We start from the raw sequence: 23,020 nt of genomic DNA on the forward strand, positions 1-23,020 counted from the left end.
CCCCCCACCCCCCCCCCCCCCCACCCCCCCCCCCCCCCACCCCCCCCCCCCCCCACCCCCCCCCCCCCCCACCCCCCCCCCCCCCCACCCCCCCCCCCCCCCACCCCCCCCCCCCCCCACCCCCCCCCCCCCCCACCCCCCCCCCCCCCCACCCCCCCCCCCCCCCACCCCCCCCCCCCCCCACCCCCCCCCCCCCCCACCCCCCCCCCCCCCCACCCCCCCCCCCCCCCACCCCCCCCCCCCCCCACCCCCCCCCCCCCCCACCCCCCCCCCCCCCCACCCCCCCCCCCCCCCACCCCCCCCCCCCCCCACCCCCCCCCCCCCCCACCCCCCCCCCCCCCCACCCCCCCCCCCCCCCACCCCCCCCCCCCCCCACCCCCCCCCCCCCCCACCCCCCCCCCCCCCCACCCCCCCCCCCCCCCACCCCCCCCCCCCCCCACCCCCCCCCCCCCCCACCCCCCCCCCCCCCCACCCCCCCCCCCCCCCACCCCCCCCCCCCCCCACCCCCCCCCCCCCCCACCCCCCCCCCCCCCCACCCCCCCCCCCCCCCACCCCCCCCCCCCCCCACCCCCCCCCCCCCCCACCCCCCCCCCCCCCCACCCCCCCCCCCCCCCACCCCCCCCCCCCCCCACCCCCCCCCCCCCCCACCCCCCCCCCCCCCCACCCCCCCCCCCCCCCACCCCCCCCCCCCCCCACCCCCCCCCCCCCCCACCCCCCCCCCCCCCCACCCCCCCCCCCCCCCACCCCCCCCCCCCCCCACCCCCCCCCCCCCCCACCCCCCCCCCCCCCCACCCCCCCCCCCCCCCACCCCCCCCCCCCCCCACCCCCCCCCCCCCCCACCCCCCCCCCCCCCCACCCCCCCCCCCCCCCACCCCCCCCCCCCCCCACCCCCCCCCCCCCCCACCCCCCCCCCCCCCCACCCCCCCCCCCCCCCACCCCCCCCCCCCCCCACCCCCCCCCCCCCCCACCCCCCCCCCCCCCCACCCCCCCCCCCCCCCACCCCCCCCCCCCCCCACCCCCCCCCCCCCCCACCCCCCCCCCCCCCCACCCCCCCCCCCCCCCACCCCCCCCCCCCCCCACCCCCCCCCCCCCCCACCCCCCCCCCCCCCCACCCCCCCCCCCCCCCACCCCCCCCCCCCCCCACCCCCCCCCCCCCCCACCCCCCCCCCCCCCCACCCCCCCCCCCCCCCACCCCCCCCCCCCCCCACCCCCCCCCCCCCCCACCCCCCCCCCCCCCCACCCCCCCCCCCCCCCACCCCCCCCCCCCCCCACCCCCCCCCCCCCCCACCCCCCCCCCCCCCCACCCCCCCCCCCCCCCACCCCCCCCCCCCCCCACCCCCCCCCCCCCCCACCCCCCCCCCCCCCCACCCCCCCCCCCCCCCACCCCCCCCCCCCCCCACCCCCCCCCCCCCCCACCCCCCCCCCCCCCCACCCCCCCCCCCCCCCACCCCCCCCCCCCCCCACCCCCCCCCCCCCCCACCCCCCCCCCCCCCCACCCCCCCCCCCCCCCACCCCCCCCCCCCCCCACCCCCCCCCCCCCCCACCCCCCCCCCCCCCCACCCCCCCCCCCCCCCACCCCCCCCCCCCCCCACCCCCCCCCCCCCCCACCCCCCCCCCCCCCCACCCCCCCCCCCCCCCACCCCCCCCCCCCCCCACCCCCCCCCCCCCCCACCCCCCCCCCCCCCCACCCCCCCCCCCCCCCACCCCCCCCCCCCCCCACCCCCCCCCCCCCCCACCCCCCCCCCCCCCCACCCCCCCCCCCCCCCACCCCCCCCCCCCCCCACCCCCCCCCCCCCCCACCCCCCCCCCCCCCCACCCCCCCCCCCCCCCACCCCCCCCCCCCCCCACCCCCCCCCCCCCCCACCCCCCCCCCCCCCCACCCCCCCCCCCCCCCACCCCCCCCCCCCCCCACCCCCCCCCCCCCCCACCCCCCCCCCCCCCCACCCCCCCCCCCCCCCACCCCCCCCCCCCCCCACCCCCCCCCCCCCCCACCCCCCCCCCCCCCCACCCCCCCCCCCCCCCACCCCCCCCCCCCCCCACCCCCCCCCCCCCCCACCCCCCCCCCCCCCCACCCCCCCCCCCCCCCACCCCCCCCCCCCCCCACCCCCCCCCCCCCCCACCCCCCCCCCCCCCCACCCCCCCCCCCCCCCACCCCCCCCCCCCCCCACCCCCCCCCCCCCCCACCCCCCCCCCCCCCCACCCCCCCCCCCCCCCACCCCCCCCCCCCCCCACCCCCCCCCCCCCCCACCCCCCCCCCCCCCCACCCCCCCCCCCCCCCACCCCCCCCCCCCCCCACCCCCCCCCCCCCCCACCCCCCCCCCCCCCCACCCCCCCCCCCCCCCACCCCCCCCCCCCCCCACCCCCCCCCCCCCCCACCCCCCCCCCCCCCCACCCCCCCCCCCCCCCACCCCCCCCCCCCCCCACCCCCCCCCCCCCCCACCCCCCCCCCCCCCCACCCCCCCCCCCCCCCACCCCCCCCCCCCCCCACCCCCCCCCCCCCCCACCCCCCCCCCCCCCCACCCCCCCCCCCCCCCACCCCCCCCCCCCCCCACCCCCCCCCCCCCCCACCCCCCCCCCCCCCCACCCCCCCCCCCCCCCACCCCCCCCCCCCCCCACCCCCCCCCCCCCCCACCCCCCCCCCCCCCCACCCCCCCCCCCCCCCACCCCCCCCCCCCCCCACCCCCCCCCCCCCCCACCCCCCCCCCCCCCCACCCCCCCCCCCCCCCACCCCCCCCCCCCCCCACCCCCCCCCCCCCCCACCCCCCCCCCCCCCCACCCCCCCCCCCCCCCACCCCCCCCCCCCCCCACCCCCCCCCCCCCCCACCCCCCCCCCCCCCCACCCCCCCCCCCCCCCACCCCCCCCCCCCCCCACCCCCCCCCCCCCCCACCCCCCCCCCCCCCCACCCCCCCCCCCCCCCACCCCCCCCCCCCCCCACCCCCCCCCCCCCCCACCCCCCCCCCCCCCCACCCCCCCCCCCCCCCACCCCCCCCCCCCCCCACCCCCCCCCCCCCCCACCCCCCCCCCCCCCCACCCCCCCCCCCCCCCACCCCCCCCCCCCCCCACCCCCCCCCCCCCCCACCCCCCCCCCCCCCCACCCCCCCCCCCCCCCACCCCCCCCCCCCCCCACCCCCCCCCCCCCCCACCCCCCCCCCCCCCCACCCCCCCCCCCCCCCACCCCCCCCCCCCCCCACCCCCCCCCCCCCCCACCCCCCCCCCCCCCCACCCCCCCCCCCCCCCACCCCCCCCCCCCCCCACCCCCCCCCCCCCCCACCCCCCCCCCCCCCCACCCCCCCCCCCCCCCACCCCCCCCCCCCCCCACCCCCCCCCCCCCCCACCCCCCCCCCCCCCCACCCCCCCCCCCCCCCACCCCCCCCCCCCCCCACCCCCCCCCCCCCCCACCCCCCCCCCCCCCCACCCCCCCCCCCCCCCACCCCCCCCCCCCCCCACCCCCCCCCCCCCCCACCCCCCCCCCCCCCCACCCCCCCCCCCCCCCACCCCCCCCCCCCCCCACCCCCCCCCCCCCCCACCCCCCCCCCCCCCCACCCCCCCCCCCCCCCACCCCCCCCCCCCCCCACCCCCCCCCCCCCCCACCCCCCCCCCCCCCCACCCCCCCCCCCCCCCACCCCCCCCCCCCCCCACCCCCCCCCCCCCCCACCCCCCCCCCCCCCCACCCCCCCCCCCCCCCACCCCCCCCCCCCCCCACCCCCCCCCCCCCCCACCCCCCCCCCCCCCCACCCCCCCCCCCCCCCACCCCCCCCCCCCCCCACCCCCCCCCCCCCCCACCCCCCCCCCCCCCCACCCCCCCCCCCCCCCACCCCCCCCCCCCCCCACCCCCCCCCCCCCCCACCCCCCCCCCCCCCCACCCCCCCCCCCCCCCACCCCCCCCCCCCCCCACCCCCCCCCCCCCCCACCCCCCCCCCCCCCCACCCCCCCCCCCCCCCACCCCCCCCCCCCCCCACCCCCCCCCCCCCCCACCCCCCCCCCCCCCCACCCCCCCCCCCCCCCACCCCCCCCCCCCCCCACCCCCCCCCCCCCCCACCCCCCCCCCCCCCCACCCCCCCCCCCCCCCACCCCCCCCCCCCCCCACCCCCCCCCCCCCCCACCCCCCCCCCCCCCCACCCCCCCCCCCCCCCACCCCCCCCCCCCCCCACCCCCCCCCCCCCCCACCCCCCCCCCCCCCCACCCCCCCCCCCCCCCACCCCCCCCCCCCCCCACCCCCCCCCCCCCCCACCCCCCCCCCCCCCCACCCCCCCCCCCCCCCACCCCCCCCCCCCCCCACCCCCCCCCCCCCCCACCCCCCCCCCCCCCCACCCCCCCCCCCCCCCACCCCCCCCCCCCCCCACCCCCCCCCCCCCCCACCCCCCCCCCCCCCCACCCCCCCCCCCCCCCACCCCCCCCCCCCCCCACCCCCCCCCCCCCCCACCCCCCCCCCCCCCCACCCCCCCCCCCCCCCACCCCCCCCCCCCCCCACCCCCCCCCCCCCCCACCCCCCCCCCCCCCCACCCCCCCCCCCCCCCACCCCCCCCCCCCCCCACCCCCCCCCCCCCCCACCCCCCCCCCCCCCCACCCCCCCCCCCCCCCACCCCCCCCCCCCCCCACCCCCCCCCCCCCCCACCCCCCCCCCCCCCCACCCCCCCCCCCCCCCACCCCCCCCCCCCCCCACCCCCCCCCCCCCCCACCCCCCCCCCCCCCCACCCCCCCCCCCCCCCACCCCCCCCCCCCCCCACCCCCCCCCCCCCCCACCCCCCCCCCCCCCCACCCCCCCCCCCCCCCACCCCCCCCCCCCCCCACCCCCCCCCCCCCCCACCCCCCCCCCCCCCCACCCCCCCCCCCCCCCACCCCCCCCCCCCCCCACCCCCCCCCCCCCCCACCCCCCCCCCCCCCCACCCCCCCCCCCCCCCACCCCCCCCCCCCCCCACCCCCCCCCCCCCCCACCCCCCCCCCCCCCCACCCCCCCCCCCCCCCACCCCCCCCCCCCCCCACCCCCCCCCCCCCCCACCCCCCCCCCCCCCCACCCCCCCCCCCCCCCACCCCCCCCCCCCCCCACCCCCCCCCCCCCCCACCCCCCCCCCCCCCCACCCCCCCCCCCCCCCACCCCCCCCCCCCCCCACCCCCCCCCCCCCCCACCCCCCCCCCCCCCCACCCCCCCCCCCCCCCACCCCCCCCCCCCCCCACCCCCCCCCCCCCCCACCCCCCCCCCCCCCCACCCCCCCCCCCCCCCACCCCCCCCCCCCCCCACCCCCCCCCCCCCCCACCCCCCCCCCCCCCCACCCCCCCCCCCCCCCACCCCCCCCCCCCCCCACCCCCCCCCCCCCCCACCCCCCCCCCCCCCCACCCCCCCCCCCCCCCACCCCCCCCCCCCCCCACCCCCCCCCCCCCCCACCCCCCCCCCCCCCCACCCCCCCCCCCCCCCACCCCCCCCCCCCCCCACCCCCCCCCCCCCCCACCCCCCCCCCCCCCCACCCCCCCCCCCCCCCACCCCCCCCCCCCCCCACCCCCCCCCCCCCCCACCCCCCCCCCCCCCCACCCCCCCCCCCCCCCACCCCCCCCCCCCCCCACCCCCCCCCCCCCCCACCCCCCCCCCCCCCCACCCCCCCCCCCCCCCACCCCCCCCCCCCCCCACCCCCCCCCCCCCCCACCCCCCCCCCCCCCCACCCCCCCCCCCCCCCACCCCCCCCCCCCCCCACCCCCCCCCCCCCCCACCCCCCCCCCCCCCCACCCCCCCCCCCCCCCACCCCCCCCCCCCCCCACCCCCCCCCCCCCCCACCCCCCCCCCCCCCCACCCCCCCCCCCCCCCACCCCCCCCCCCCCCCACCCCCCCCCCCCCCCACCCCCCCCCCCCCCCACCCCCCCCCCCCCCCACCCCCCCCCCCCCCCACCCCCCCCCCCCCCCACCCCCCCCCCCCCCCACCCCCCCCCCCCCCCACCCCCCCCCCCCCCCACCCCCCCCCCCCCCCACCCCCCCCCCCCCCCACCCCCCCCCCCCCCCACCCCCCCCCCCCCCCACCCCCCCCCCCCCCCACCCCCCCCCCCCCCCACCCCCCCCCCCCCCCACCCCCCCCCCCCCCCACCCCCCCCCCCCCCCACCCCCCCCCCCCCCCACCCCCCCCCCCCCCCACCCCCCCCCCCCCCCACCCCCCCCCCCCCCCACCCCCCCCCCCCCCCACCCCCCCCCCCCCCCACCCCCCCCCCCCCCCACCCCCCCCCCCCCCCACCCCCCCCCCCCCCCACCCCCCCCCCCCCCCACCCCCCCCCCCCCCCACCCCCCCCCCCCCCCACCCCCCCCCCCCCCCACCCCCCCCCCCCCCCACCCCCCCCCCCCCCCACCCCCCCCCCCCCCCACCCCCCCCCCCCCCCACCCCCCCCCCCCCCCACCCCCCCCCCCCCCCACCCCCCCCCCCCCCCACCCCCCCCCCCCCCCACCCCCCCCCCCCCCCACCCCCCCCCCCCCCCACCCCCCCCCCCCCCCACCCCCCCCCCCCCCCACCCCCCCCCCCCCCCACCCCCCCCCCCCCCCACCCCCCCCCCCCCCCACCCCCCCCCCCCCCCACCCCCCCCCCCCCCCACCCCCCCCCCCCCCCACCCCCCCCCCCCCCCACCCCCCCCCCCCCCCACCCCCCCCCCCCCCCACCCCCCCCCCCCCCCACCCCCCCCCCCCCCCACCCCCCCCCCCCCCCACCCCCCCCCCCCCCCACCCCCCCCCCCCCCCACCCCCCCCCCCCCCCACCCCCCCCCCCCCCCACCCCCCCCCCCCCCCACCCCCCCCCCCCCCCACCCCCCCCCCCCCCCACCCCCCCCCCCCCCCACCCCCCCCCCCCCCCACCCCCCCCCCCCCCCACCCCCCCCCCCCCCCACCCCCCCCCCCCCCCACCCCCCCCCCCCCCCACCCCCCCCCCCCCCCACCCCCCCCCCCCCCCACCCCCCCCCCCCCCCACCCCCCCCCCCCCCCACCCCCCCCCCCCCCCACCCCCCCCCCCCCCCACCCCCCCCCCCCCCCACCCCCCCCCCCCCCCACCCCCCCCCCCCCCCACCCCCCCCCCCCCCCACCCCCCCCCCCCCCCACCCCCCCCCCCCCCCACCCCCCCCCCCCCCCACCCCCCCCCCCCCCCACCCCCCCCCCCCCCCACCCCCCCCCCCCCCCACCCCCCCCCCCCCCCACCCCCCCCCCCCCCCACCCCCCCCCCCCCCCACCCCCCCCCCCCCCCACCCCCCCCCCCCCCCACCCCCCCCCCCCCCCACCCCCCCCCCCCCCCACCCCCCCCCCCCCCCACCCCCCCCCCCCCCCACCCCCCCCCCCCCCCACCCCCCCCCCCCCCCACCCCCCCCCCCCCCCACCCCCCCCCCCCCCCACCCCCCCCCCCCCCCACCCCCCCCCCCCCCCACCCCCCCCCCCCCCCACCCCCCCCCCCCCCCACCCCCCCCCCCCCCCACCCCCCCCCCCCCCCACCCCCCCCCCCCCCCACCCCCCCCCCCCCCCACCCCCCCCCCCCCCCACCCCCCCCCCCCCCCACCCCCCCCCCCCCCCACCCCCCCCCCCCCCCACCCCCCCCCCCCCCCACCCCCCCCCCCCCCCACCCCCCCCCCCCCCCACCCCCCCCCCCCCCCACCCCCCCCCCCCCCCACCCCCCCCCCCCCCCACCCCCCCCCCCCCCCACCCCCCCCCCCCCCCACCCCCCCCCCCCCCCACCCCCCCCCCCCCCCACCCCCCCCCCCCCCCACCCCCCCCCCCCCCCACCCCCCCCCCCCCCCACCCCCCCCCCCCCCCACCCCCCCCCCCCCCCACCCCCCCCCCCCCCCACCCCCCCCCCCCCCCACCCCCCCCCCCCCCCACCCCCCCCCCCCCCCACCCCCCCCCCCCCCCACCCCCCCCCCCCCCCACCCCCCCCCCCCCCCACCCCCCCCCCCCCCCACCCCCCCCCCCCCCCACCCCCCCCCCCCCCCACCCCCCCCCCCCCCCACCCCCCCCCCCCCCCACCCCCCCCCCCCCCCACCCCCCCCCCCCCCCACCCCCCCCCCCCCCCACCCCCCCCCCCCCCCACCCCCCCCCCCCCCCACCCCCCCCCCCCCCCACCCCCCCCCCCCCCCACCCCCCCCCCCCCCCACCCCCCCCCCCCCCCACCCCCCCCCCCCCCCACCCCCCCCCCCCCCCACCCCCCCCCCCCCCCACCCCCCCCCCCCCCCACCCCCCCCCCCCCCCACCCCCCCCCCCCCCCACCCCCCCCCCCCCCCACCCCCCCCCCCCCCCACCCCCCCCCCCCCCCACCCCCCCCCCCCCCCACCCCCCCCCCCCCCCACCCCCCCCCCCCCCCACCCCCCCCCCCCCCCACCCCCCCCCCCCCCCACCCCCCCCCCCCCCCACCCCCCCCCCCCCCCACCCCCCCCCCCCCCCACCCCCCCCCCCCCCCACCCCCCCCCCCCCCCACCCCCCCCCCCCCCCACCCCCCCCCCCCCCCACCCCCCCCCCCCCCCACCCCCCCCCCCCCCCACCCCCCCCCCCCCCCACCCCCCCCCCCCCCCACCCCCCCCCCCCCCCACCCCCCCCCCCCCCCACCCCCCCCCCCCCCCACCCCCCCCCCCCCCCACCCCCCCCCCCCCCCACCCCCCCCCCCCCCCACCCCCCCCCCCCCCCACCCCCCCCCCCCCCCACCCCCCCCCCCCCCCACCCCCCCCCCCCCCCACCCCCCCCCCCCCCCACCCCCCCCCCCCCCCACCCCCCCCCCCCCCCACCCCCCCCCCCCCCCACCCCCCCCCCCCCCCACCCCCCCCCCCCCCCACCCCCCCCCCCCCCCACCCCCCCCCCCCCCCACCCCCCCCCCCCCCCACCCCCCCCCCCCCCCACCCCCCCCCCCCCCCACCCCCCCCCCCCCCCACCCCCCCCCCCCCCCACCCCCCCCCCCCCCCACCCCCCCCCCCCCCCACCCCCCCCCCCCCCCACCCCCCCCCCCCCCCACCCCCCCCCCCCCCCACCCCCCCCCCCCCCCACCCCCCCCCCCCCCCACCCCCCCCCCCCCCCACCCCCCCCCCCCCCCACCCCCCCCCCCCCCCACCCCCCCCCCCCCCCACCCCCCCCCCCCCCCACCCCCCCCCCCCCCCACCCCCCCCCCCCCCCACCCCCCCCCCCCCCCACCCCCCCCCCCCCCCACCCCCCCCCCCCCCCACCCCCCCCCCCCCCCACCCCCCCCCCCCCCCACCCCCCCCCCCCCCCACCCCCCCCCCCCCCCACCCCCCCCCCCCCCCACCCCCCCCCCCCCCCACCCCCCCCCCCCCCCACCCCCCCCCCCCCCCACCCCCCCCCCCCCCCACCCCCCCCCCCCCCCACCCCCCCCCCCCCCCACCCCCCCCCCCCCCCACCCCCCCCCCCCCCCACCCCCCCCCCCCCCCACCCCCCCCCCCCCCCACCCCCCCCCCCCCCCACCCCCCCCCCCCCCCACCCCCCCCCCCCCCCACCCCCCCCCCCCCCCACCCCCCCCCCCCCCCACCCCCCCCCCCCCCCACCCCCCCCCCCCCCCACCCCCCCCCCCCCCCACCCCCCCCCCCCCCCACCCCCCCCCCCCCCCACCCCCCCCCCCCCCCACCCCCCCCCCCCCCCACCCCCCCCCCCCCCCACCCCCCCCCCCCCCCACCCCCCCCCCCCCCCACCCCCCCCCCCCCCCACCCCCCCCCCCCCCCACCCCCCCCCCCCCCCACCCCCCCCCCCCCCCACCCCCCCCCCCCCCCACCCCCCCCCCCCCCCACCCCCCCCCCCCCCCACCCCCCCCCCCCCCCACCCCCCCCCCCCCCCACCCCCCCCCCCCCCCACCCCCCCCCCCCCCCACCCCCCCCCCCCCCCACCCCCCCCCCCCCCCACCCCCCCCCCCCCCCACCCCCCCCCCCCCCCACCCCCCCCCCCCCCCACCCCCCCCCCCCCCCACCCCCCCCCCCCCCCACCCCCCCCCCCCCCCACCCCCCCCCCCCCCCACCCCCCCCCCCCCCCACCCCCCCCCCCCCCCACCCCCCCCCCCCCCCACCCCCCCCCCCCCCCACCCCCCCCCCCCCCCACCCCCCCCCCCCCCCACCCCCCCCCCCCCCCACCCCCCCCCCCCCCCACCCCCCCCCCCCCCCACCCCCCCCCCCCCCCACCCCCCCCCCCCCCCACCCCCCCCCCCCCCCACCCCCCCCCCCCCCCACCCCCCCCCCCCCCCACCCCCCCCCCCCCCCACCCCCCCCCCCCCCCACCCCCCCCCCCCCCCACCCCCCCCCCCCCCCACCCCCCCCCCCCCCCACCCCCCCCCCCCCCCACCCCCCCCCCCCCCCACCCCCCCCCCCCCCCACCCCCCCCCCCCCCCACCCCCCCCCCCCCCCACCCCCCCCCCCCCCCACCCCCCCCCCCCCCCACCCCCCCCCCCCCCCACCCCCCCCCCCCCCCACCCCCCCCCCCCCCCACCCCCCCCCCCCCCCACCCCCCCCCCCCCCCACCCCCCCCCCCCCCCACCCCCCCCCCCCCCCACCCCCCCCCCCCCCCACCCCCCCCCCCCCCCACCCCCCCCCCCCCCCACCCCCCCCCCCCCCCACCCCCCCCCCCCCCCACCCCCCCCCCCCCCCACCCCCCCCCCCCCCCACCCCCCCCCCCCCCCACCCCCCCCCCCCCCCACCCCCCCCCCCCCCCACCCCCCCCCCCCCCCACCCCCCCCCCCCCCCACCCCCCCCCCCCCCCACCCCCCCCCCCCCCCACCCCCCCCCCCCCCCACCCCCCCCCCCCCCCACCCCCCCCCCCCCCCACCCCCCCCCCCCCCCACCCCCCCCCCCCCCCACCCCCCCCCCCCCCCACCCCCCCCCCCCCCCACCCCCCCCCCCCCCCACCCCCCCCCCCCCCCACCCCCCCCCCCCCCCACCCCCCCCCCCCCCCACCCCCCCCCCCCCCCACCCCCCCCCCCCCCCACCCCCCCCCCCCCCCACCCCCCCCCCCCCCCACCCCCCCCCCCCCCCACCCCCCCCCCCCCCCACCCCCCCCCCCCCCCACCCCCCCCCCCCCCCACCCCCCCCCCCCCCCACCCCCCCCCCCCCCCACCCCCCCCCCCCCCCACCCCCCCCCCCCCCCACCCCCCCCCCCCCCCACCCCCCCCCCCCCCCACCCCCCCCCCCCCCCACCCCCCCCCCCCCCCACCCCCCCCCCCCCCCACCCCCCCCCCCCCCCACCCCCCCCCCCCCCCACCCCCCCCCCCCCCCACCCCCCCCCCCCCCCACCCCCCCCCCCCCCCACCCCCCCCCCCCCCCACCCCCCCCCCCCCCCACCCCCCCCCCCCCCCACCCCCCCCCCCCCCCACCCCCCCCCCCCCCCACCCCCCCCCCCCCCCACCCCCCCCCCCCCCCACCCCCCCCCCCCCCCACCCCCCCCCCCCCCCACCCCCCCCCCCCCCCACCCCCCCCCCCCCCCACCCCCCCCCCCCCCCACCCCCCCCCCCCCCCACCCCCCCCCCCCCCCACCCCCCCCCCCCCCCACCCCCCCCCCCCCCCACCCCCCCCCCCCCCCACCCCCCCCCCCCCCCACCCCCCCCCCCCCCCACCCCCCCCCCCCCCCACCCCCCCCCCCCCCCACCCCCCCCCCCCCCCACCCCCCCCCCCCCCCACCCCCCCCCCCCCCCACCCCCCCCCCCCCCCACCCCCCCCCCCCCCCACCCCCCCCCCCCCCCACCCCCCCCCCCCCCCACCCCCCCCCCCCCCCACCCCCCCCCCCCCCCACCCCCCCCCCCCCCCACCCCCCCCCCCCCCCACCCCCCCCCCCCCCCACCCCCCCCCCCCCCCACCCCCCCCCCCCCCCACCCCCCCCCCCCCCCACCCCCCCCCCCCCCCACCCCCCCCCCCCCCCACCCCCCCCCCCCCCCACCCCCCCCCCCCCCCACCCCCCCCCCCCCCCACCCCCCCCCCCCCCCACCCCCCCCCCCCCCCACCCCCCCCCCCCCCCACCCCCCCCCCCCCCCACCCCCCCCCCCCCCCACCCCCCCCCCCCCCCACCCCCCCCCCCCCCCACCCCCCCCCCCCCCCACCCCCCCCCCCCCCCACCCCCCCCCCCCCCCACCCCCCCCCCCCCCCACCCCCCCCCCCCCCCACCCCCCCCCCCCCCCACCCCCCCCCCCCCCCACCCCCCCCCCCCCCCACCCCCCCCCCCCCCCACCCCCCCCCCCCCCCACCCCCCCCCCCCCCCACCCCCCCCCCCCCCCACCCCCCCCCCCCCCCACCCCCCCCCCCCCCCACCCCCCCCCCCCCCCACCCCCCCCCCCCCCCACCCCCCCCCCCCCCCACCCCCCCCCCCCCCCACCCCCCCCCCCCCCCACCCCCCCCCCCCCCCACCCCCCCCCCCCCCCACCCCCCCCCCCCCCCACCCCCCCCCCCCCCCACCCCCCCCCCCCCCCACCCCCCCCCCCCCCCACCCCCCCCCCCCCCCACCCCCCCCCCCCCCCACCCCCCCCCCCCCCCACCCCCCCCCCCCCCCACCCCCCCCCCCCCCCACCCCCCCCCCCCCCCACCCCCCCCCCCCCCCACCCCCCCCCCCCCCCACCCCCCCCCCCCCCCACCCCCCCCCCCCCCCACCCCCCCCCCCCCCCACCCCCCCCCCCCCCCACCCCCCCCCCCCCCCACCCCCCCCCCCCCCCACCCCCCCCCCCCCCCACCCCCCCCCCCCCCCACCCCCCCCCCCCCCCACCCCCCCCCCCCCCCACCCCCCCCCCCCCCCACCCCCCCCCCCCCCCACCCCCCCCCCCCCCCACCCCCCCCCCCCCCCACCCCCCCCCCCCCCCACCCCCCCCCCCCCCCACCCCCCCCCCCCCCCACCCCCCCCCCCCCCCACCCCCCCCCCCCCCCACCCCCCCCCCCCCCCACCCCCCCCCCCCCCCACCCCCCCCCCCCCCCACCCCCCCCCCCCCCCACCCCCCCCCCCCCCCACCCCCCCCCCCCCCCACCCCCCCCCCCCCCCACCCCCCCCCCCCCCCACCCCCCCCCCCCCCCACCCCCCCCCCCCCCCACCCCCCCCCCCCCCCACCCCCCCCCCCCCCCACCCCCCCCCCCCCCCACCCCCCCCCCCCCCCACCCCCCCCCCCCCCCACCCCCCCCCCCCCCCACCCCCCCCCCCCCCCACCCCCCCCCCCCCCCACCCCCCCCCCCCCCCACCCCCCCCCCCCCCCACCCCCCCCCCCCCCCACCCCCCCCCCCCCCCACCCCCCCCCCCCCCCACCCCCCCCCCCCCCCACCCCCCCCCCCCCCCACCCCCCCCCCCCCCCACCCCCCCCCCCCCCCACCCCCCCCCCCCCCCACCCCCCCCCCCCCCCACCCCCCCCCCCCCCCACCCCCCCCCCCCCCCACCCCCCCCCCCCCCCACCCCCCCCCCCCCCCACCCCCCCCCCCCCCCACCCCCCCCCCCCCCCACCCCCCCCCCCCCCCACCCCCCCCCCCCCCCACCCCCCCCCCCCCCCACCCCCCCCCCCCCCCACCCCCCCCCCCCCCCACCCCCCCCCCCCCCCACCCCCCCCCCCCCCCACCCCCCCCCCCCCCCACCCCCCCCCCCCCCCACCCCCCCCCCCCCCCACCCCCCCCCCCCCCCACCCCCCCCCCCCCCCACCCCCCCCCCCCCCCACCCCCCCCCCCCCCCACCCCCCCCCCCCCCCACCCCCCCCCCCCCCCACCCCCCCCCCCCCCCACCCCCCCCCCCCCCCACCCCCCCCCCCCCCCACCCCCCCCCCCCCCCACCCCCCCCCCCCCCCACCCCCCCCCCCCCCCACCCCCCCCCCCCCCCACCCCCCCCCCCCCCCACCCCCCCCCCCCCCCACCCCCCCCCCCCCCCACCCCCCCCCCCCCCCACCCCCCCCCCCCCCCACCCCCCCCCCCCCCCACCCCCCCCCCCCCCCACCCCCCCCCCCCCCCACCCCCCCCCCCCCCCACCCCCCCCCCCCCCCACCCCCCCCCCCCCCCACCCCCCCCCCCCCCCACCCCCCCCCCCCCCCACCCCCCCCCCCCCCCACCCCCCCCCCCCCCCACCCCCCCCCCCCCCCACCCCCCCCCCCCCCCACCCCCCCCCCCCCCCACCCCCCCCCCCCCCCACCCCCCCCCCCCCCCACCCCCCCCCCCCCCCACCCCCCCCCCCCCCCACCCCCCCCCCCCCCCACCCCCCCCCCCCCCCACCCCCCCCCCCCCCCACCCCCCCCCCCCCCCACCCCCCCCCCCCCCCACCCCCCCCCCCCCCCACCCCCCCCCCCCCCCACCCCCCCCCCCCCCCACCCCCCCCCCCCCCCACCCCCCCCCCCCCCCACCCCCCCCCCCCCCCACCCCCCCCCCCCCCCACCCCCCCCCCCCCCCACCCCCCCCCCCCCCCACCCCCCCCCCCCCCCACCCCCCCCCCCCCCCACCCCCCCCCCCCCCCACCCCCCCCCCCCCCCACCCCCCCCCCCCCCCACCCCCCCCCCCCCCCACCCCCCCCCCCCCCCACCCCCCCCCCCCCCCACCCCCCCCCCCCCCCACCCCCCCCCCCCCCCACCCCCCCCCCCCCCCACCCCCCCCCCCCCCCACCCCCCCCCCCCCCCACCCCCCCCCCCCCCCACCCCCCCCCCCCCCCACCCCCCCCCCCCCCCACCCCCCCCCCCCCCCACCCCCCCCCCCCCCCACCCCCCCCCCCCCCCACCCCCCCCCCCCCCCACCCCCCCCCCCCCCCACCCCCCCCCCCCCCCACCCCCCCCCCCCCCCACCCCCCCCCCCCCCCACCCCCCCCCCCCCCCACCCCCCCCCCCCCCCACCCCCCCCCCCCCCCACCCCCCCCCCCCCCCACCCCCCCCCCCCCCCACCCCCCCCCCCCCCCACCCCCCCCCCCCCCCACCCCCCCCCCCCCCCACCCCCCCCCCCCCCCACCCCCCCCCCCCCCCACCCCCCCCCCCCCCCACCCCCCCCCCCCCCCACCCCCCCCCCCCCCCACCCCCCCCCCCCCCCACCCCCCCCCCCCCCCACCCCCCCCCCCCCCCACCCCCCCCCCCCCCCACCCCCCCCCCCCCCCACCCCCCCCCCCCCCCACCCCCCCCCCCCCCCACCCCCCCCCCCCCCCACCCCCCCCCCCCCCCACCCCCCCCCCCCCCCACCCCCCCCCCCCCCCACCCCCCCCCCCCCCCACCCCCCCCCCCCCCCACCCCCCCCCCCCCCCACCCCCCCCCCCCCCCACCCCCCCCCCCCCCCACCCCCCCCCCCCCCCACCCCCCCCCCCCCCCACCCCCCCCCCCCCCCACCCCCCCCCCCCCCCACCCCCCCCCCCCCCCACCCCCCCCCCCCCCCACCCCCCCCCCCCCCCACCCCCCCCCCCCCCCACCCCCCCCCCCCCCCACCCCCCCCCCCCCCCACCCCCCCCCCCCCCCACCCCCCCCCCCCCCCACCCCCCCCCCCCCCCACCCCCCCCCCCCCCCACCCCCCCCCCCCCCCACCCCCCCCCCCCCCCACCCCCCCCCCCCCCCACCCCCCCCCCCCCCCACCCCCCCCCCCCCCCACCCCCCCCCCCCCCCACCCCCCCCCCCCCCCACCCCCCCCCCCCCCCACCCCCCCCCCCCCCCACCCCCCCCCCCCCCCACCCCCCCCCCCCCCCACCCCCCCCCCCCCCCACCCCCCCCCCCCCCCACCCCCCCCCCCCCCCACCCCCCCCCCCCCCCACCCCCCCCCCCCCCCACCCCCCCCCCCCCCCACCCCCCCCCCCCCCCACCCCCCCCCCCCCCCACCCCCCCCCCCCCCCACCCCCCCCCCCCCCCACCCCCCCCCCCCCCCACCCCCCCCCCCCCCCACCCCCCCCCCCCCCCACCCCCCCCCCCCCCCACCCCCCCCCCCCCCCACCCCCCCCCCCCCCCACCCCCCCCCCCCCCCACCCCCCCCCCCCCCCACCCCCCCCCCCCCCCACCCCCCCCCCCCCCCACCCCCCCCCCCCCCCACCCCCCCCCCCCCCCACCCCCCCCCCCCCCCACCCCCCCCCCCCCCCACCCCCCCCCCCCCCCACCCCCCCCCCCCCCCACCCCCCCCCCCCCCCACCCCCCCCCCCCCCCACCCCCCCCCCCCCCCACCCCCCCCCCCCCCCACCCCCCCCCCCCCCCACCCCCCCCCCCCCCCACCCCCCCCCCCCCCCACCCCCCCCCCCCCCCACCCCCCCCCCCCCCCACCCCCCCCCCCCCCCACCCCCCCCCCCCCCCACCCCCCCCCCCCCCCACCCCCCCCCCCCCCCACCCCCCCCCCCCCCCACCCCCCCCCCCCCCCACCCCCCCCCCCCCCCACCCCCCCCCCCCCCCACCCCCCCCCCCCCCCACCCCCCCCCCCCCCCACCCCCCCCCCCCCCCACCCCCCCCCCCCCCCACCCCCCCCCCCCCCCACCCCCCCCCCCCCCCACCCCCCCCCCCCCCCACCCCCCCCCCCCCCCACCCCCCCCCCCCCCCACCCCCCCCCCCCCCCACCCCCCCCCCCCCCCACCCCCCCCCCCCCCCACCCCCCCCCCCCCCCACCCCCCCCCCCCCCCACCCCCCCCCCCCCCCACCCCCCCCCCCCCCCACCCCCCCCCCCCCCCACCCCCCCCCCCCCCCACCCCCCCCCCCCCCCACCCCCCCCCCCCCCCACCCCCCCCCCCCCCCACCCCCCCCCCCCCCCACCCCCCCCCCCCCCCACCCCCCCCCCCCCCCACCCCCCCCCCCCCCCACCCCCCCCCCCCCCCACCCCCCCCCCCCCCCACCCCCCCCCCCCCCCACCCCCCCCCCCCCCCACCCCCCCCCCCCCCCACCCCCCCCCCCCCCCACCCCCCCCCCCCCCCACCCCCCCCCCCCCCCACCCCCCCCCCCCCCCACCCCCCCCCCCCCCCACCCCCCCCCCCCCCCACCCCCCCCCCCCCCCACCCCCCCCCCCCCCCACCCCCCCCCCCCCCCACCCCCCCCCCCCCCCACCCCCCCCCCCCCCCACCCCCCCCCCCCCCCACCCCCCCCCCCCCCCACCCCCCCCCCCCCCCACCCCCCCCCCCCCCCACCCCCCCCCCCCCCCACCCCCCCCCCCCCCCACCCCCCCCCCCCCCCACCCCCCCCCCCCCCCACCCCCCCCCCCCCCCACCCCCCCCCCCCCCCACCCCCCCCCCCCCCCACCCCCCCCCCCCCCCACCCCCCCCCCCCCCCACCCCCCCCCCCCCCCACCCCCCCCCCCCCCCACCCCCCCCCCCCCCCACCCCCCCCCCCCCCCACCCCCCCCCCCCCCCACCCCCCCCCCCCCCCACCCCCCCCCCCCCCCACCCCCCCCCCCCCCCACCCCCCCCCCCCCCCACCCCCCCCCCCCCCCACCCCCCCCCCCCCCCACCCCCCCCCCCCCCCACCCCCCCCCCCCCCCACCCCCCCCCCCCCCCACCCCCCCCCCCCCCCACCCCCCCCCCCCCCCACCCCCCCCCCCAAAGAGCGCAGGAAAGGTTGTGGTACCCTCATCTACTATATAGTGTAATCCAAAATGAAAACAGTAGCAAGCCATTAAATATGTACTAAAGCAACAACCTTTATTAGGCATATACAATAAAATCTGACACATTACCAAAAGAAATACATTACCTGTTATTCCATTGCTGTATTGGCTTGAAGATGCAAAGCATTTTAACTTACATGAATCAAAGATGCAGAATAATGTTTAACTGTTGCTCGCTTATATCACAAAAAGTTTTCCCCGTCATGTTTTGATTGCAAAGCCTTTGATCGTATCCTCAAAATTAATCCGGCGTAACAAATCTGCTTCGGTGCTTAGCAGAGAGAAAGCAGCCGGCCTGTCTTGTCCAGTGTGAGCCCCCTTTGCTTGCAACATATCCTGAGTGAGTAACTGGGCATTCATTGCTTGCCCGCTTCACTCACAAGTGCGCGTGGCGCCACACTTGACAAATACTGTCACACTAAACATGTTCTAAAGCGAACTGAGGCTGCTCCGTGGACTGTGTGGCAGTTGCCAGATTCCCACTTTGTTGTATTCTCAAAATTAAAATATTTTCAATACTATAATTATATTCCTATTAATTTTTTTTCAGTTATTGTGGGACCCCCTTTTTATAGGCCCTAGTTCAGCTGCAGCATGGTAAATCCAGCACTGGAAAAAAGGCTTTATGGGGCCCTCTTTACTTGAGGCCTTAAGGAAGTGCTTCTTTTGCTTAATGGTTAATCCAGGACGGCTTCTACTTAAGTAAATAGGCGATAGCAGGAGAGCCATAAATTGCAGGCTGTTAGGCTGATTTGCAGTTCTGTAATAACTGCCTCTAGAAAGCAAATAGGACTTTGCCTTGAAATTTACTCTGGAGTGAGTGGGGTTGGGCACCAAGACACTAGAAAGCGAAAAGCGGGAAAGTAATCATAACACAGAACAGGAGTGAGTCGTCCTGTGGAGGACCATCGTGGGAAAGGCAGCTGAAGATATTTTGGCAAAACTGTTTTGAATTTTTTAAATGAGCATTGTGTTCAGGGGTTGTGTTCCTTTCCAGAACAAACGCACTCCTTGGAGGCCTGTAATACTGCTATTAGAACTGTGCAAGATATGCACTGAGTTCATTTCATTGCGACAGCGTTACAAAGGGATTTTTTAAAATGTAGCAACTTGTTAACCCGAAGAGAGCTTTCTCAACGAAGGATGTTTAGCTCCTGTTTGAAAATATTGGGCTCCGGAGATTAACGCTACAGTAGGTGGCACAACAGTTGTTAGTTGTCAAAATAGTAAATGGCTTTGTTGATAGTCACGTTTGGACCAGCTGCTTTTCCCAAAGATTTGGTCAAGGTTTTTGGATCCCATGGGACTCTTCAACAGAAGGGGGGGGGATAGCTCAATTTCCATTACGTAGATTGGTTCATGCTTGTTCAGGGTCCTTTTTACCAACAACCCCCTCCAAACACCCATCCTTATTTCCTCTTCCAGGGGTTGTTAAAATGACTGACGTCAATAATATGATTTCATTGTAACTTCCTAAGACAATAGACTACAAGTTACCATGAACCTGGAGTAAACTGAATACGTAGGCCCCTTCCGCACTTGCAAAATAATGCATCTTCAAACTACTTTCACAACTGTTTGCAAGTGGATTTTGCCATTCCGCACAGCTTCAAAGAGCACTGAAAGCAGTTTGAAAGTGCATTATTCGGCATGTGCGGAATGAGCCTTAGTCTGACTTTAGCAGCTTCTGTTATTCCTAAGATCTGAAGTCTGGGGAGTTTTCCAAAAGCACAGCTTTGTACTTTTTGGATCCCAACCTTTCCCTACTCTTCTCTGCAGCTTCTTTGACTCCCACATTTAGGACTTTGCAGAAACAGGTCACAACACGGAACATTCTAGCATGTTTCTGACTGGAATCTGAGGTATGAACCACTCCTGTAGTTCCACACAAATGCCCACTAGTTCTCTTTTTCCCTTCCAGATAGAAATGAGTCCGTTCAGACCCCCGAGCGATCTTTCCAAGGTGCATCCAGAGGACATGGTAAGCCTTCCCGATCTGTTCAGAAACTGTCAACCCCCGGGTATATTGAGGCGTCTGACTGTGTGGCTGTTTACTAGCCACTGAATCTCACTCTGGCCATGGCTTCATGCCACATTCATCTGGCCCACAATGACACGATTACAAACCAATCAGTTTTATACTGTTGTATGTAATCGTCTTGGCTTTCCCCCATCCCAAAGAATCATGGGAATTGTAGTTTAGTGAGGTGCAAAGAATTTCATGTAGGACAGTGATGGCGAACCTTTTCGAGACCGAGTGCCCAAATTGCAACCCAAAACCCACTTATTTATCACAAAGTGCCAACACGGCAATTTAACCTGAATACTGAACTTTTAGTTTAGAAAAAATGGCTGGCTCCGAGGCATGCGTTACTCGGGAGTAAGCTTGGTGGTAGTCAGTAGTTGAAGCAACTGTGCAACTCTTCCCACGGGTGAATCACGACCCTAGGAGGGTATGCTCAGAAGCAAGTCCGATTGCCAGCAACCGAGCTTACTCCCATGTAAAGGATCACGCTTTAGTTCTTCGCATGAAATCAGTGGGGTTTAACAGCGCTTAACAGGGTTACCTACACTGCTTCCCCAAAACTAGGTCTTAGGTTTAATGCTAATAATCGAGCCCAGCGGCCCAGGCCAGCCTAGATGTGTGTGTGTGGGGGGGGGACTCTGTTTGCATGTGCCCACAGAGAGGGCTCTGAGTGCCACCTCTGGCACCTGTGCCATAGGTTCGCCATCACTGATGTAGGAAATCTCTAGCCTCCCTGCACAGAGGTACAATTCTTGGGGCTTTGGAGAAGAGGAGCTAACTGATAAACCATTTTAATTCTGGACTATGACCATTTCCTTAGATTTCCACTCTGTTTCTCCAACAGGGCCACAGGAAGCCATTTCAATGGGGTCACACTTCATTGACAGACACCGGGCAGAGCTGATCCAGAGGACTTCCACGGTCGAGGCGGTTCTGGATCTACTTCTTGGAAGAATCTTGAATGATGAGCAGTACGAGAGAATCGCTTCGCGGGAGACCAACGCCGATAAAATGCGAGAGCTGTACAGGCTGGTGCCCAGCTGGGACAACTCTTGCAAGGATCAGCTATACGAGGCGTTGAAAGCCAAGAACAGGTTCCTCATTCGGGATCTTGAAGGGAGATGAGGCCGCAAAGGAGGAGGAGCAGCTCCATTCCCAAGGCACGGAAAAATCAAATCACATGGGAATCATGCAGAGCCATTCCCAAACACCTACATTACTACCCCCATTTGAAAGTCCTGCAAAGATGTCCCTTTTCAGATGCAGGGAAGGAAACACAGGCAGTTTTGTGGGAGCAACCCAGTGAGAGTAGAAACAAATGGAGTAAAAAGATTCCACTGTGTGGAACACCCTCTTTTATTAATCCACCTCCTCTAATTCATTTCTTGGGGTCCAGCAACCTTCTCCAGGAAATAATTCTTGCCCTCTGTTTGGGGAAAGAAGTTCTGACCCTGAGGCCATGGTGCTGTTATTGTTGTTTTAAACCAGGGATCTTCAAACTATGGCCCTCCAGATGTTCAGAGACTACAATTCCCATGAGCCCTACCACTTGGCCATGCTGGCAAGGGCTGATGGGAATTGTAGCCCATGAACATCTGGAGGGCCATAGTTTGAAGACCCCTGTTTTAAACATTTCCATGAGACCAGTTTTTCCATTGATGCTCAGGAAGGACATCATCAAACCCACATCTGTAAGCTTTGGAACAGTTGCACCTTTAGTCCATCTTCCTGTAGAAAAGCAACCGAAGGGTGCAGCTATTCAGTTAAAAGTCTTTTCTGTGTTCCGGCTAGAGAGTTTAGCATCTTTTATCCTTTAGCAAAGCTAAAATGACCACGAGAAAGACAGCACTTGTACAATTTGCTTTTTTAACCAAATGATTTACCGGTTTTACCAATGGCTTGCCCAAACATGCTGTGGTTTACCTGACAAGACAAGAGGCCTATATTGTAAGCAGTTCAGGACATGACTTTTGTACCCTCTTTGTTCGCCTAATTGTAGCAGATATTTCAATACATATTTCCGTACATTTTGCAGATCCCTAGTTGCCAAGTAATGTAAATGAGGTATACTATTAAAGTACGCTGAAAATGAGCATTCATTTAAGACCCCTTTTGCTGCCTTGGGCATTCCCATTTTAGTATTGCCCTCTACTCTGAATATTATTGAATAGTTTTACTAAACCAGAAACCAAGGGAAGGGAATGAAGAGACAACTCATACTTGAGTTTTTCTTTGTGACGCAGATGTCATAATGAATTACCGATCTTGATTTTACAGCCTGCAGGATACTCCATTCTAATGGCTTTTCCTTGCTCTTGTTCTTTGATTGTGTGTTCCCTTCCTACTTCATTAGACTATTTTGCCAACATTCTCTCAGTTGCCAACATTTTGCCATAGTCCCCTTCCTGCTTCATTAAACTATTTTGCCAACATTCTCTCAATTTTTGTTTAAATTGGAAAAGAAGCATCTTTTAGCAGCTCTGTACTTTGGCAGGTAGCTGTGGAATAATCTTATGCATGCCTTTTAATTGATTTTTTAATGAATACAAATTTGTGTGTGGTTCCAGGCTGGCTGTTCATTCATTGGGTGGGACGGTAGGATAGAATTATTTGGTATTTGAGAGTTAGAACATTTCTCCCAGAGATGGTGGGATAGAATTATTTGGTATTTGAGAGTTAGAAAATTTCTCCCAGAGACGGTGGGATAGAATTATTTGGTATTTGAGAGTTAGAACATTTCTCCCAGAGACGGTGGGATAGAATTATTTGGTATTTGAGAGTTAGAAAATTTCTCCCAGAGATCTAAGGTGCATTTCTCCCAGAGATCTAAGGTGCATTTCTCCCAGAGATCTAAGGTGCACTGCTGGAAAGTCGACTTTGAATATCTTCAGGCGAATGCATCAGATTTTCCTTCAGCCTTTATGGGGTGAAGGTGGTTGGGAAATAAACTGGTGTGAACCCACATAAAAGACCAGCTCACAAACGCTGCTTATTACATTCCACACTTTTTTGCCGGTTCTTCTCTGCTTCTCTTTTCCAACTATTACACACATCGGTGCTGGTAAATGATCAGGTTAAACCTGGCTGTTTTCATCAGGGGAAGGAGTGGGAGCTTCACTCTCCTGGTGTTGGGCTTCCTACAGATATGCCAGTTCTAGGCCTTGAACCTCTGTGTAGGTGATAATTGGTGTTTTGAATTGTACCTGGAAACATACATTATTCATGTAGCGACTCCAGAGAAGGTGTAATGTGCGCACTCCTGGGTTCCTGATACTGAGCCGTGGAATTCTACACTAGCTGGAGTTAATGCGTAATTTTCAAGGATAGAACCGCGTGCAATGCATTAGCATAGTCTAGCCATAAGTTACCATGGCATGGATTGATGTGCCAGATCAAAGTAGGAAGAAGAAGAAGAGTTTGGATTTATATCCCCCCTTTCTCTCCTGTAGGAGACTCAAAGGGGCTTACAATCTCCTTGCCCTTCCCCCCTCACAACAAACACCCTGTGAGGTAGGTGG

General features: G+C 81.5%; 1 protein-coding gene across 1 annotated transcript in view; it reads left to right on the top strand.

Moving 5' to 3' along the window:
* Positions 1-21,060, top strand: part of PYCARD (PYD and CARD domain containing) — a 52,875-nt gene extending 31,815 nt beyond the window's left edge. Inside the window, exons 2-4 of the mRNA XM_048516742.1 lie at positions 18,052-18,073; positions 19,398-19,457; positions 20,347-21,060. Coding sequence (XP_048372699.1) covers positions 18,052-18,073; positions 19,398-19,457; positions 20,347-20,627 — 363 coding nt within the window. The 3' untranslated portion in view covers positions 20,628-21,060. The remainder of the gene's footprint in view (positions 1-18,051; positions 18,074-19,397; positions 19,458-20,346) is intronic.
* Positions 21,061-23,020: the final 1,960 nt, after the last annotated feature.

The sequence above is a fragment of the Sphaerodactylus townsendi genome, linkage group LG15 (assembly GCF_021028975.2).
Source record: "Sphaerodactylus townsendi isolate TG3544 linkage group LG15, MPM_Stown_v2.3, whole genome shotgun sequence".
NCBI lineage: Eukaryota > Metazoa > Chordata > Lepidosauria > Squamata > Sphaerodactylidae > Sphaerodactylus > Sphaerodactylus townsendi.